Source organism: Pygocentrus nattereri, chromosome 24, assembly GCF_015220715.1.
Source record: "Pygocentrus nattereri isolate fPygNat1 chromosome 24, fPygNat1.pri, whole genome shotgun sequence".
In the NCBI taxonomy this organism is placed as follows: Eukaryota; Metazoa; Chordata; class Actinopteri; order Characiformes; family Serrasalmidae; genus Pygocentrus; species Pygocentrus nattereri.
In genome coordinates this window covers 31,154,482-31,169,918 of record NC_051234.1, presented here as the reverse complement: position 1 = coordinate 31,169,918, position 15,437 = coordinate 31,154,482, and the positions used below count along the sequence as shown (strand labels likewise).

The 15,437-nt window shown below is 40.2% G+C and overlaps 1 protein-coding gene across 1 annotated transcript in view; it reads left to right on the top strand.

Moving 5' to 3' along the window:
* The first annotated feature begins 1,717 nt into the window (after nt 1-1,717).
* Nucleotides 1,718-15,437, top strand: part of ankha (ANKH inorganic pyrophosphate transport regulator a) — a 40,507-nt gene continuing 26,787 nt past the window's right edge. Inside the window, exons 1-5 of the mRNA XM_037533771.1 lie at nt 1,718-2,384; nt 8,789-9,005; nt 12,315-12,433; nt 14,074-14,157; nt 14,921-15,091. Of these exons, the coding sequence (XP_037389668.1) occupies nt 2,289-2,384; nt 8,789-9,005; nt 12,315-12,433; nt 14,074-14,157; nt 14,921-15,091 (687 nt within the window). The 5' untranslated portion in view covers nt 1,718-2,288. The remainder of the gene's footprint in view (nt 2,385-8,788; nt 9,006-12,314; nt 12,434-14,073; nt 14,158-14,920; nt 15,092-15,437) is intronic.

The window sequence follows — 15,437 nt, the reverse complement described above, 5'->3', positions numbered from 1 at the left end:
CATATGAGATCATGAGCTGAATGAGAAGATCTCTGAGAACTGAGAGACACAGTGGACTCACCATGAGCTTTTCTCCATAGATCCTCAGAAAACAGGTCAAAGGAGGTCGAGTGATGTCATCGGCGTGACTTTTATTTCAAAATAACGCAGTAACACCAGTGACACGACTCCTGGGGACTTTTATTATAGATTTTATAACATTTATTTGGCTTTTGTTTAATTTATGTGATTTAGTTTATATATTCCATAGTCATGTTTAGATTATTGCAGTTAAAATTGTGTTTTTTTCGTCAAAATACGGCCTCAGGCTTCACACACGGCTGTGGGGACGAGCTCTTCTGTGGTGCTCTGAATTCTATATGATTGATTTAAACACCAAGGTGGCTAAATTGAGGCTCAAGAAGGTGAAACATGATTTTTAAGTGTAATATGTCTGTAAACGCTAGGGACACAAAAATGGATGTTTCTGTATGACCCACATATCGGCCCGCTGGCTTGATAAGGTCAGCACCCCACTGACTGTTTGCCACTGCTGGTCCACCCTCGGACCACCCAGGTTATTGGTGCTGCATGCAAACTCCAACCAGCCTTAATCTCCTCAGACAGACTTTTATTTTTGAAAATATATTAATAAAAAAAATCACCAACACCTGAGAGAAAATGATTAACTAGACTAATTTACAAAGTAGGAAAAGTAAGTAAATTGGACTGAGAGCGGAAAATGAATGACAATGAGTGGAATTTTGTACTGTAATGCTCTGTTTAGCCACTGGTGGGCCGCCTGGAAAACACTGAGCAAAACGCCACTGGACCACCAGCTTTTCTATGAGCCGCCCAACAGTGGTCCACTATCTGTACCAGGGTGAAAACATTAAAAATGCTTATAGCAAATAAGCACACTGATCATAACATACTGACCACCTCCTCGTTTCTACACTCACTGTCCACTTTATCAGCTCCACTGACCGTATAGCTGCACTCTGTAGTTCTACAGTTACAGACTGTAGTCCATCTGTTTCTCTGATACTCCCCAAATGTGATGTGGTGATTAGTTGTAATAAGGTGTGGCCACAAATTGATATATTTATAATTAATATGTTGAAGCCATGTGGCTACAAGACACTTAACTTACGGCCTCATTGTATTAATTCATGGCCTCAATATAGTATGTGTACATAGTAATTCGCTGCTTCAGTATACTAATTTGTGGCCTCAATATATTAATTTGTAGCCTCAATATAGTTTTTCATCCCTATGTTATTTGGCCACATTATATATAATTTGCAGCCTAAATATTTAAATTAGTGGTCTCAATGTATTATTCTGAGGCCTGGATATATTAATTTGTGGGCTTAATGTATTATTTTAAGGCCTCAATATACTAATTCATGGCCACGTGTTTTTTACTATAAATAAAACCTGTGAGTAAAATCATAAAGATAAAGTAAATCAAATGATTTAAGGGCGAAATCTCCTGGTTTTGCTGTAGGACTCGGAGGTTCCTCTCTTTACTTGACTCGGCTGTGCGGCGCGTCACTGATTCCCGCCTAGTGGCGCATCTCGAGAAGTCCGAGCGCTCTTTGTGCGTGACGTCAGGACGGCGGGCGGGGTCTCTGTGTTGTGCCGCCCCACGTGCGCGCTGTTAAAGGGAGGACTGAGCGCAGAGAGCCGGAGAGCAGGGAGAGGGAGCAGTGCTGCTGCAGGAGTGGGCGGAGGCGGAGGCGGAGGCGGAGGCGGAGGCGCTGTGTTGTGGTCTGAGGGGAAAAGCTGCCGCTGGCTTTTATGCGCAGCTGAAACTGACCCGTGACCTGTGACCTGTGTGGAATTACTCTGCTGATATTTTCGGAGTGACCTTGCGCTGCTCCGCTCGCGCTGCCAAGCTTGACCTCAGTTTTCTGAAGTGCGGTGTGTTCAGAAAGAGTTGTCTGAAGAGCGGTGGATTTAGAAATAGTTGCCTGAAGAGTGGTGGATTTAGAAATAGTTACCTGAAGTGCTGTTGATTTAGAAATAGTTGCCTGAATTGCGGTGGGTTTTAGACAGAGCAGTCTGAAGTGCGGTGGGTTTTAGACAGAGCCGTCTGAAGTGCGGTGGGTTTTAGACAGAGCCGTCTGAACTGCGGTGGGTTTTAGACAGAGCCGTCTGAACTGCGGTGGGTTTTAGACAGAGCCGTCTGAACTGCGAAGGGTTTTATATGAAGAGAGCTGCCCCAGGCTGCCTGTACTGCGGTGTGTTGTAATCAGACCGGGGTCTTCAGCTGGACGCACAGGTTTGCTCCTCTTGCCGGTATCATGGTGGAACTGACCTCTCTCACTTCTTACTGGCCTCTCATCCGATTCCTGCTTCCTCTCGCAATTACCAACATAGCCATCGATTTCGGAGAGCAGGTAAGAAGAGACCGTCATAAATAAGGAATCTCTCACATTAAAGGACCCATAGCCTGCATTTCCAGCGTCAAGCAACCTTATTTACACATTTCACACAGAAAGGCAGTTCAGTGTGCTTCACATGCATGAAAGCTAAAGGAACTTAAATAAAGAAATGAAGACAAAGTGCTCCAGAATGAAAACAACGTTGTAGCAGCATCACAACTAAACGCCACTTCATCATGTTTATTTTGGACTCTGGGCTCAACTAGCTGACCCGAGTCCATAGATCTAAGAGACCTGCCCGCTTGATATTCTGTAAACATATCAAATATGTTCTTTAAAGTTATCAGTTTGACTCTGAATATTTCTTTAAATATGGGCCAAAACCTCGTATGTAGTCATTAAGTAAAAAAAAAGTAGTCAGTATATAAACGTGTGGCTTTAATATATTAATTCATCACCTCAGTAAACTTTGTGGCTTCAGTATATTAATTTGTGGCCTCTGTATTTTAATTCACAGCCTCAATATTTTATCGTTATGCTTCAATATATTATTTTGAGGCCTCCGTATTTTAATTTGCGGGTTCAGTATATTAATTTGTGGCCTTAATATATAATTTTGAGGCCTCAATATATTAATTTGTGGCCTCAATATATAATGTTATGCCTCTATATTAACTTGTGGCCTCAATATATAAACTTTTGGCCTCAGTATATTATTTTGTGGGCTCAATATATAATGTTATGTCTCTGTATTAACTTGTGGGCTCAATATATAATGTTATGCCTCTATATTAACTTGTGGCCTCAATATATAAACTTTTGGCCTCAGTATATTATTTTGTGGGCTCAATATATAATGTTATGCCTCTATATTAACTTGTTATGCCTTCAATATATCATATTGTGGCCTCCATATTTTAATTTGTATTTAGACACTTCATTATTATTATTATTATTATTATTATTATTATTGATCCGCTGTGGCGACCCCTGAAGGGAGCAGCCGAAAGAAGACGAAGATTATTATTATTATTATTAGTAGTAGTAGTAGTGTTATTATTAGTAGTATTATTTTTAGTTAAACCAGTTAAACCTTACCTAAGACTTTAAGCGTGGGCTGTTTCTATTCAGAGGTTCTAGACCAGCAGCCGCACATTAAGCTCTGTTCTGTCACTGGAAGTCAGGGCAGAGATTTAGAGCCGCAGTACTGTGATGTGCTCAGTTCACCTGGTCCTGATTAAAAGTCACTGTGAACAAGCTGCAGCTGTCCAGTGGTCTTCTCGCGAGGTCCAGTTAAGAGACCGCTAGAGTAGTCCACCCTGCTGGAGAGAAGAGCCTGGATGAGCTTCTCCGGGTCTTATGATGGATCTAGAACGTGGTATAAGATGATGGGAGGCCGTTTCGGGGGCTGCTTTGATCTGACCAGTGAAGGTTTTTGTAGCTGCGAACCAGAAATGGTCATAATTCAGTCTCGCGTGACCTTTTCCAACTAGTCTTCATCTATTACACTTAAATAGTCTCTATTTAATTCGTCTATTAGACTTAAACAGGCTGCTTTTGTTACTGCGTAGGCTACTGATGTAGGCTGATATGCAAATGATCTCTGCTCGGATTGGCTGCCCTGTGTTGTGCCCCGTTCAAAAAGCGGTGTGGGCTGGAACGCTAATGGCAGAGCTAAACTAGAATGGTCATTTTCTTTTGCTGCTGGAGGCTTTAAATGGTAAAATAGTGCCTGTAGTGAAGGTTGAAAGTCGCTGTACATATTGAATTCATTCAGAATTGTCTGCCAACCGAAAACTCCAGCCGATTCTCTGGACCTGTGGTCAGAAGTGTAGGGCCGTAGATTGGCGGCATCTGTAATAAGGGCTTTATTCTGTGATGAAAGAAGTGCACCTGCTATTTGTGTGGTTTTTAAATAAAAGATAAGTAGTGATGCATTTAGTACAGACATTTTAGCAATATATTTAGACTAGGCAGCATTTATCTACCTAATATTTGTTCTTTTTAATCACTTTGTATCTTTAAATATGACATAATTGACCTCTATATAACCTCTAAAATAACGAGTTCAGTATCTGTGGTTCTGATAGGCAGATTGCTGTAAGACGTCTTCACAGTGGTGGTGATGGGAGCCAGGGGGTCGCCATGACAACAACACACATATATAAATATTTTATTTACTACCAGTGAACCTACAGGTGTCTTTTGTAGTGTTGATGATGGTAAAATGGTGGAAACCTATTTTTTCAAATTTTTCTTTGGGGACTATTTTGTCTCACAACGCCCTGCGTGTATCCCTCCTCCTTTAAATGCGTTTTAGGTATAATCCTTCTCCCAAAACAATCATAAAACAATGTCTATTCCATATGGGGGGCAGTCGTGGGCTGGAGGTTAGGGAACCAGCCCTGTGACCAGAAGGTCATCGTTTTGAGCCCCTGAGCCGACAGTACATGACTGAGGTGTCCTTGAGCAAGACACCTAACCCCCAACTGCTCCCCGGGTGGTGTGGATAGGGCTGCCCACCGCTCTGGGCAAGTGCTCACTAGTGTGTCTGTGGTGTTTCACTTCATGGATGGGTTAAATGCAGAGGTCAAATTTCCCCGATGTGGGACTAATAACGGTCACTTAATGACCATTGCATTTGCTTTCTGCGGGGAAGCGTTTAGAGGTGGATGTCTGGGTCCTATCACCACCACCGTGAGCAACGTGAGTCGGTAAGTTCCTCCAGGACGGAGCATTTCACACCAAACCACTCTGAATGACTTTGATCTTAACTGGTTGTTTGTACAGCAGGGTAGGTTTTGAAAAGTCAGAGGAATTGAAAGTGGATGTGGTTCTATGAGCTCATAGACTCTGTGTAGACTGTATTTTACTGTCTGCAGAGAATTGAACTATTTTTATCTGCTTTGTCGTCGTTGATTCAGGCTCTTCACCTTCTGTTCTTTTGTCTCCTTTGTTTTTCAGCTGAGAGGGGTGTGTGCGTGTGTGCGTGTGTGCGTGTGTGTGTGTGTGCGTGTGTGTATGTGTGTATGTGTGCATGTGTGCATGTGTGCATGTGTGCGTGCGCGTGTGTGTGTGCGTGTGTGTGTGTGTGTGCGCGTGTGTGTGTGTGTGCGTGTGTGTGCGTGTGTGTGCGTGTGCGCGTGTGTGCGTGTGTGCGTGTGTGCATGTGTGTATGTGTGCATGTGTGCGTGTGTGCGTGTGCGCGCGTGTGCGTGTGCGTGTGTGTGTGTGTGTGCGCGTGTGTGTGTGTGTGTGTGTGTGTGTGTGTGTATATATAGATGAACTCTTAGTCAGCAGCTGTCCTTGTAGTTCATTTGTGGGCCGGTCTTCAGTACCAGAACACTCTCACTGGAAAGACTTGGATTCATTAGGGGTGGACGATCTGACGATATGTCTTTATTGCGATGAATTACATCATGATATGCTTTTCAGAGTAAATCGTACTAGAACAGAGTGTGAAATCGTGTAATAACATGTAGGCCAAATATACCGTATATGGTGATCTCCTGATTTTAACTTATTTCAACACATCCTCTCACTTCTTCTTAAATACTTTGAAAACGTGATCCTTTTGGCACTTGTTCAGAAAAGTTCAATGTCATGATGCACATTATTTTGTATATACTGAAAATTGCTTCAAGTATTCTGTTTTGTTACATAAAATGTATTCTAAAATATATAATATACCCTCACCAAGCACTTTATTCTGACCACCTCCTTGTTTCTCCGCTCACTGTCCACTTTATCAGCTCCACTTACTGTATAGCTGCACTCTGTAGTTCTACAGTTACAGACTGTAGTCCATCTGTTTCTCTGATACTCTGTTACCCTGTTCTTCAGTGGTCAGGACCCCCATGGACCCTCACAGAGCAGGTACTGTTTGGGTGGTGGGTCATTCTCAGCACTGCAGTAACACTGACGTGGTGGTGGTGTGTTAGTGTGTGCTGTGCTGGTACGAGTGGATCAGACACAGCAGTGCTGCTGGAGTTTTTAAACACCTCAGTGTCGTTGCTGGACTGAGAATAGTCCACCAACCAAAAATATCCAGCCAACAGTGTCCAGTGGGCAGCGTCCTGTGACCACTGATGAAGGACTAGAGGATGACCAACACAAACTGTGCAGCAGCAGATGAGCTGTCGTCTCTGACTTCACATCTACAAGGTGGACCGACAAGGTAGGAGTGTCTAATAGAGTGGACAGTGAGTGGACACAGTGTTTAAAAACTCCAGCAGCACTGCTGTGTGCAGCTATGCAGTAAGTGGAGCTGATAAAGTGGACAATGAGCGGAGAAACAAGGAGGTTATGTTTCTTTGCACTATCACCAGCCTGTCTCATAGGCTTTTAGTTAACCCGATTAAAAAATATTGGTTCCACATCAATTTATTATTATTATTATTATTATTATTATTAAATCTCATAAATTCAGTGCACTCTCCACATTATTTTCAGTGTTGGCTATGATAAAATATCACATCTAATAATACAACACAGGGCTCCGGCCACTGAAGCCTCCTGAAGTTTCAGCAATAATAGAAATAAAATTTCACAGTCGGTTTGGTTTGATTGTTGTTGACCTTTCACATGACTCATGATGTTTGCACCAGACAGTGACCATCAAACATGATTTCATCTCATCAAGCAAATTTACTTTTCATTTTTAATATACAGGTTTTAAATATTGACTATTGCTAGGAGATTTATGGAAGCTGGAACTACTGTTTTCAAGGTAATGATAGAGTCTTATTAGTGATGGGAGTCGGCGCCAAGAGTCGATTCTTGGCCCACAGCTCTGAGCCGGAGTGCCTTTAGTGAGTGTTTGTTTTTTTTCCCCCACCATGATCATCTCGAGGCGTTGTGGATGTGTGAAAACATGGATTCGTACTAAAGTTGAACAGAATTAAGTGCATTAAAATGAACATTGTGTAGAATGTATAGAAGTGCTGGGCTTATTGATGCATTTTAGATTGTAATATTTTCCAAATAAATCATGTTTCAGATGTAAACAAAGTCATTGAGGGTGGTTTGGGGTGAAACGCTCTGTTCTAGAGAGACGTAGGCAGAACCGCTCACAGTGGCGGTGATAGGAACCAGACGTCCACCTTTAATATACGTTGCCTGAGACGCTGCTTAGCAGAAGTTAGGAGTAAAGATTTCAGCCTTGAGCGTATATTTCCATTCCATTTATTGTGGGCAGGTGCATGCAGGGTGTTCTGGGGCGAAATAGACTCCACGCTCACCCGTCATTTTGGATGGAAAATAAAATGGATATTATTTAATTCAAAATGCCACATTTGAATTAAATAATTCACTACCGAAACACAGTTTTAGTCTGTGGGCGGAGCCTTATTTTAGCCACACGTTTGCAGTTATTTGCGGGAAGTGAGACTGCATCCCTGTCCCTCATGGCCACATGGTGAGCAGTTAGGCTACGTTCACATTACCAGCCTGTTTTGTGTTTAATGGGAGACAAAATCTTCTGTACAGGGTTTAATTCCATCAGTAACATCAGCCAAAACCACCAGTAACAGTCGTTATTCTGGGCTTGGCTCATTTATTCCTCACGGGAGTGGATACCAGTTTTGCACTCCCTCCTGTGCAAATATCGGTATTTGCTTTGAGGTGTATGTAGGATGTTGAAGTGCAGTGTGTCCCATCAGCCTCTCTTACTGTTCCTGTTCAGGGGACGTTGTTGGTGTTAGAGAGGACATGGATTAGTCTTGCATAATGTCAATGAGTAAGAGAGAATATATGAATAGAACTGAATAAAATAGTGAACAAAGCATAATTTGTCCACCCCTGTACAGCAAAGTGCAGCTACTGCAGACAGACTTCAGCCAGCCAGCCGGCCAGCCAGTCGGCCAGTCTTTATTATAGAGGGTGACCCTCATTTACAGTGTTGCTGAGCTGATACAGAGCAAGGGATCGATAAGGTTTAAGAACATATCAAATAATAAAAGTAAATTTAATAAATAAACAAATATTCAAATCAGATAAGAATAAAAAAGTGAAACATTAATAATAATAATACATAAAAATACAACAGAAATATAAAACAATCATTAAAACATGGGTAAAATGTAAAGGCTAATAAAATCAGATCCAAATAAAATTAGAGGAGAATAAGATCAAAAAGTAAACAAATTATTAAATGAATAATATTAATAAACATATCATAATTAATATAAGTATATGAATAATACATACATATTAAAATAATGAGAATAAGATCATACTGGTAAAAAAATCTAAACGGCTGCAGTGTTCAGTTAGGAAACAAATAATTATTCGCATATTTCACTCAAAAAGAGCAGTAACAGAAAAACAAGCCCAAAACCCAGGAAGAACGAGGCGTATGAGCCCTGGTGGGAAAACGAGGCCTTTTTAACGCTCATGCTCTCGTCTCTCTCGCGTCTCAGGCTCTGAACAGAGGAATCGCCTCAGTAAAGGAGGACCGTGTGCAGATGCTGGCCAGCTATGGACTGGCCTACTCTCTGATGAAGTTCTTCACCGGACCCATGAGTGACTTTAAGAGCGTCGGGTTGGTGCTCGTCCACAGCAGGAAGGACAGAAACAAGGCCTTGCTCTGTATGGCTGTGGCTGGTACCATAGCCATGATCCTCCATATCCTCATAGGTATGTGTGAGAGTTATTAAAAGTTATTATAGTTATTAAAAAAAAAGCATGTGACACACTCTGCCAGTCTGCGGAGGCCCTACGGTGATATGGCGATTATTTCTTTAAAAAGCTTTGGCCACAAATTAATATGTTGAGGCCAAATTGGTTACAGGACAAATAAAATGGGATGGGGGGGGGCAAATACTTTTTCACAGCACTGTTTTTGTGTACATGCACTATATATATTGCATATGTGTAGAAATGTGTGTATATGTGTGTATGTGTGTGTGTATATGTGTGTGTGTGTGTGTGTGTATATGTATGTATATGTATGTATGTGTGTGTGTGTGTGTGTGTGTATGTATGTGTGTGTGTGTGTGTGTGTGTGTGTGTGTGTGTGTATATATATATATATACACACATACACACATACAGTCCGTTTGTCACCAAATCTGCAGATAATGTAAAGGGCAGCAGGTATTTTCAAATTGTCAAAAACTAAAAACGCCCAAAAAGGAGAGACGAGTTTTTCCTCCGACAGCAGCAACATATATATTTCAATTTCTTCTGTTTCTGCTTTTCTCACATTTAAATATTTCATAATTTAAGATAAAGACAACAGAATTCAACACAAAATGCAGCTTTTCGAAGATCATTCCATTTATTGAAGACAAAGATTTATTCAAAGCATATATCATCCGTGTGAAACAGTAATCGCCCCCTAATCCTCATGACTGGTTGTGCCACCCTTGGCAGTGATGACACCAATCAGATATCTGCAGTAACTTATGATGAGTCTGTTACTTCGCTGTGGAGGAACTTTGGCCGCCTCTTCTTTGCAGAATTGTTTTAATTCAGCTACGTTGGAGAGTTTTCAAGTACTAACTGCCCATTTCAGCTCGTGCCATGGCATAAAAAATAAATAAATAATAATAATAAAAAAAAAAAACATGCTTCATTAACAGCTACTAGCGCCGCTCTGTAGGCGACCCTGCCCGTCTGCAGGGACAGCAGAGGAGGGGAAAGTTCAGCTCCTCACTGCTGGCCTTTAGTTACATTTCAAAGAGGGAGTATAAGACTATTATTATTATTATTGTTATTATTATTATTATCTTTTTTTTATGGAGAAAATTCACACATTCATGGGTTTCTCTGGTCGCTTGCAGAGCCATCTTGCCAGTTTTTTTTTTTTTTTTACACTAGATGTGAATGCGCAAAACAGAGGGCTAAGAGCTGAATGGTAGGGGCGAGGGGTGAAATGGGACGGGGCCCAAAATCTTTCTTTCTAGCCATTTAGAGGTGGACTTGCTTGTGGGCTTCAGATCATTGTCCTACTGCATAAACCCAACTGCGCTTGAGCTTTAGGTCATGAACATTCTCCCTCAGAAATTTCTGATAGAGAGTAAAATTCATGTTTCCATCAATTATGACAAGTAGTCCAGGTCCTGTAGAAGCAAAGCAGCCCCAGACCGTCACACTACCACCACCATGTTTCACTGTTGGTATGCTCTTATGGTGGAATGCAGTGTTAGCTTTATGCCAGATGTAACAGTCACGTCTTCCAAAACGTTCCACCTTTGACTCATCAGTCCAAAGGATATCATCCCAGTCTGGGGGTCGTCTAGATGTTTTTGGGAAACGTGAGATGAGCCTTTGTGTTCTTTGTGGTCAGCAGTGGTTTGTGCCTTGCAGCTCTCCCATGGATGCCATTTTTGCCCAGTGTCTGTCTTATTGTGGAATCGTACACTGCCCTTAACTGAGGCATGTGAGGCCTGCAGCTTTTTCATTCATCTGGGTTCTTTTGTGGCCTCCTAGATGAGTCATTGATTGCTCTTGGTGTAATTTTAGTAGGCCGGTCACTCCTGGGAAGGTTCACACTGTTCCAGGTTTTCTCCATTTGTGGATAATAGCTTTCACTGTGGTTCTCTGGAGTCCCAGAGCCTCAGTAATCGATCTGGAAGACTTTGTTTCACATCTGTAGTAGGATCTCTTTAGAACGTGGCATCATGAGCTGCTTTTTGAGAGCTTCTAGCTGCTTCACGTTGCCTGACAGGTTCTGTTGAAGTGGTGTTTACATTCAGCAGGTTGGGCAGTAATCATGCCTCAGCGTAGCTGGTGAAAGCGATTGGTTTAGTATACAAGGGGCAGTTATCAGGTTGGGCTGAAGAGCATTTTTCCTCCAAGAATGAAATCATAATTTAAAAACAGCATTTTGGATCTGCTTGGGTTACCTTTGTGTAATATTAAAGGTAGTTTAATATATCGCTGTTGTCGGAACCAAACCAAAATGATCATTTTACAGGAGAAAGAAAAAAAACATACCCTACTTTTAATGTAAGTCAATGGAACCAGATGTTTTCCTAGTTATTTTGGGCCGTTTCTTTTGGTCATTAAAAGTAAAGTATGTTTTTTCCTTCTCCTGTAAAATTATTATTTAGAAGATTAAATATATATTATATATATATTATATATATATATATATATATATATATATATATATATAATATTTCAGCAAGAAGCATAATATAACATTGCTTCTGTATATGCTGATGCACTGAGACCAAGGATATCAGTTTTTACACATTTGTTTGTTTGTGTGTTTGTGTGTTTTAACTTTTATTTATGTTTTTATTTTAGTTTACTTCCAGTTATTCTTTAGGGCGCATGAATAGTTTTGTCTTGTATTTATTTTCTGAAAAGTACTAGTTTTATTTTAGTTTTAAGTATTTTGATGAATTCTCTAATAGAAGATGCATGATACGGGTAATAAAGTACAAAGTTACTACAGCAGTAGACTGAGCTCAGCTTCCCTTAAACCCAGAAGAGATTCACTTCCGACATTTCATTCATAAACAGAAAAAAATGAAACTGTTTTTTTTTAAGTTAATTCTGCAGTGAACAGTATAGTTTTGACTTTTTTTTTTTTTTTTTTAGTTTTTATTTTTATTGCAGTTTTACGAGCACAAGCTGTACGTTTTAATACTAGTTTTAGATAAATATAACAACCCTGGCTGAGACGGAGTAAAACATAGTGAAACCGCTGTTTCTAAGCACGTGACGTGTTTTGTGTCTTTAAACGTGAGCAGCATTTGATAAGAGATGATTTTGCGTTGCGCTTGCTCGAGTCAACTGTAGGCTAACATTAGCTGGATTCCAGTGATTATGGTGTATTTCTTTACTTACAGATCTTTAAAATATTTATTTCTCTGATATTTAGGTCTGTATTAATATAGAATAACTGTTAGTAATGCACGATTGTGGATTAATTCCATGAAACAACTGGTTTTGGTTTTATTGCCCATTACAAATAACGTTATTGTGCGTCAGCTTACACAGATCTGGGATATTACGTCATCAACAAGCTCCACCATGTGGACGAATCAGTCGGCGGCAAGACACGAAAGGCCTTCCTGTACCTCGCAGTGTTCCCCTTGCTGGATTCCATGGTGAGTCTGAGCCCCCACCGAGACCCTTTAGCTCAAATCAGTCAGGCGGTACCTTATAGCTCTAATCAGACAGTGATGACCAGCTCCACTGTATGCAGTACTGGCAGTAGGTGTTTGTTCATTTGAATAAATACAAATACACAGTAGTGTGTGTGTGTGTGTGTGTGTGTGTGTGTGTGTGTGTGTGTGTGTGTGTGTGTGTGTGTGTGTGTAACCATATCCACAGTTCTCCTGTATTTACAGTCACCATTCAACACCTTTATCTAGTCAATCCTTCATTCATTTAAACCAGGTGCTGCTGATGGAATTGAACAGATTCACATATGATTACGGTCTCAATGATGGTTCTTCAAGGGTTCTTTAGTAAAGACGGTGGTTCTGTGAACACTAGGAACACTCAAAGGACTGATTGCGTGTTAAAATGGTTCTTCAGACTGATGAAGAATGTGCTGTATATGGTTCTAAGTAGCACCACTGTTACAGTGTCAAGCTTGTGACAGTAGATGTACATGTTGTACAATATAAGTTACAATTTAAAATATATAATAAATACACTTGGTCAACTTTGAAGGTCAAAATATATTATTTGTCTTGTATGTATGTACACATCTGATAACTTTTAAGGGGGAATGGACCAAAAGAAATGGTCCATAATTACATGGAAAAGTTACTTATTCATATACTTACATTAAAAGTTAAGAGCATTTTCTCTCTCTCTCTCTCTCTCTCTCTCTCTCTATATATATATATATATATATATATATATATATATATATATATATATATTACACTATTATTATTATGGACCTATATTACACAGTAGTATTTTTGACCGTTCTTCCAGAAGCTCATTTGTGAGGTCAGACACTGATGTTGGACGAGAAGGCCTGGCTCACAGTCTCCACTCTAATTCAGCCCAAAGGTGTTCTATGGGGTTGAGGTCAGGACTCTGTGCAGGCCAGTCAAGTTCTTCCACACCAAACTGGCTCATCCGAGTCTTTATGGACCTGCTTTGTGCACTGGTGGGCAGTCATGTTGGAGCAGGAAGGGGCCGTCCCCAAACTGTTCCCACAAAGTTGGACGCAAGAAATTGTCCAAAATCTCTTGGTGCTGAAGCTTTAAGAGTTCCTTTCACTGGAACTAAGGGGCCGAGCCCAACTCCTGAAAAACAACCCCACACCATGATCCCCCCTCCACCAAACTTTACACTCAGCACAATGCAGTCAGACAAGTACCGTCTCCTGGCAACCGCCAAACCCAGACCCGTCCATCGGATTTCCAGGCAGAGAAGTGTGATTGGTCATTCCAGAGAACCCGTCTCCACTGCTCTAGAGTCCAGTGGCGGCGCTTTACACCACTGCATTCCACGCTTTGCATTGCGCTTGGTGATGTAAGGCTTGGATGCAGCTGCTCGGCCATGGAAACCCATTCCATGAAGCTCTCTACGCTGTTCTTGAGCTGATCTGAAGGCCACAAGAAGTTTGGAGGTCTTTAGTGATTGACTCTGCAGAAAGTTTGACATGTGGTGATTTATGGTGATTTACGAATGTCTTTTAGACTGAATAATACCTGAATAACAAGTTAAATCCACCAGTTTATCTGATATATTTATTTCATTTTTATTCCTGTGTCTTACAAAGGCGTGGATTCACTCTGGCATCCTTCTAAAGCACAAATACAGCCTGTTGGTGGGCTCTGCCTCCATCTCAGATGTTGTAGCTCAGGTAAGTTTTACCCGTTTTCTCTTTCACTTCGTAGAATGATAACGTGGTAAACGACACCGTTTAACCCTGCAGTTTCCACCGAGCTGATTGGTGAGGTTTAAGCATTTATAAAGCTTATAAACTCTCTAACCACCTCCACTCTGCCTGCAACGGTTTTACTTGATCTTTATTATTTATTTATTTGTTTATTTATTATTATTCATATTCTTATTCTTTCTCTAATTATGATTATTTTATGATTATTTTATTAATATATTATTTTTAGCCATTTTCATTCATTTTTAGTTTAGTTTTTGATCATATCCCCCTTTTTTGTTTTATATATCTTCTTTTGATTTTATTACGTTTTACATTTTAGGCACAATTTATTGTTTTATATTTTCTGCTGTTTATATGTTTTTATTATTGTTTCATTTTGTATGCTGACCTGATTGGAATCATTTTTACTATTAAATTTTATATATATATATATATATATATATATATATATATATATATATATATATATATATATATATATATATATATAAAATGTGATATGTGATAATATACATATGATAAATTATAAATTTATTTAGATTAATGATATTTTTTTTCTTTCTTCAGAGTGGATAGTGAATGCTGCTGTTTTGCTTATGTTTATACACGCTTGTGTATGTATGTGTGTGTATATATATATGTATATATGTATATATATATATATATATATATATATATATATTGCGTGTGTGTGTCATTGTTTCATCTCTCTCCTCTCCGCTAGATCGTGTTTGTGGCAATTTTGCTGCAGAGTAACCTGGAGTGTGTTGAACCTTTGCTCATCCCCATCCTGTCTCTGTACATGGGAGCACTGGTGCGCTTTACCATCGTGGGACTGGGCTACTACTGCAACATCCACAACACCTTCCCTCAGTCCAGCAGCCAGGAAGTGGGGGTACATTCACCCGCTCCACCCATTCACCCGATCAGTCTGCTGATAATGATGCTTTATGATGCCACACTATAAACGGCAGCTTCACTGACTGCACAGTAACTCGAATATGCGATTATAAACAAATGTTACACAACAGTGATTTATAGCTGTTTCCAAGCACAACATTCAGTCAGGCACATGTTGCTTCTCATATTAGCTTTTGCGTCACTCTTTTCTTTCATGTTTATGGGCAATAGTCATTATGATGATTGACGGTGCTTGTGGAACAGCTCTAATAGCAGCTTGTGGTTATTTCTCTACTTCGAGACGTTGTCTGAATTCACATTTGGATGATTTAAAGATGGTT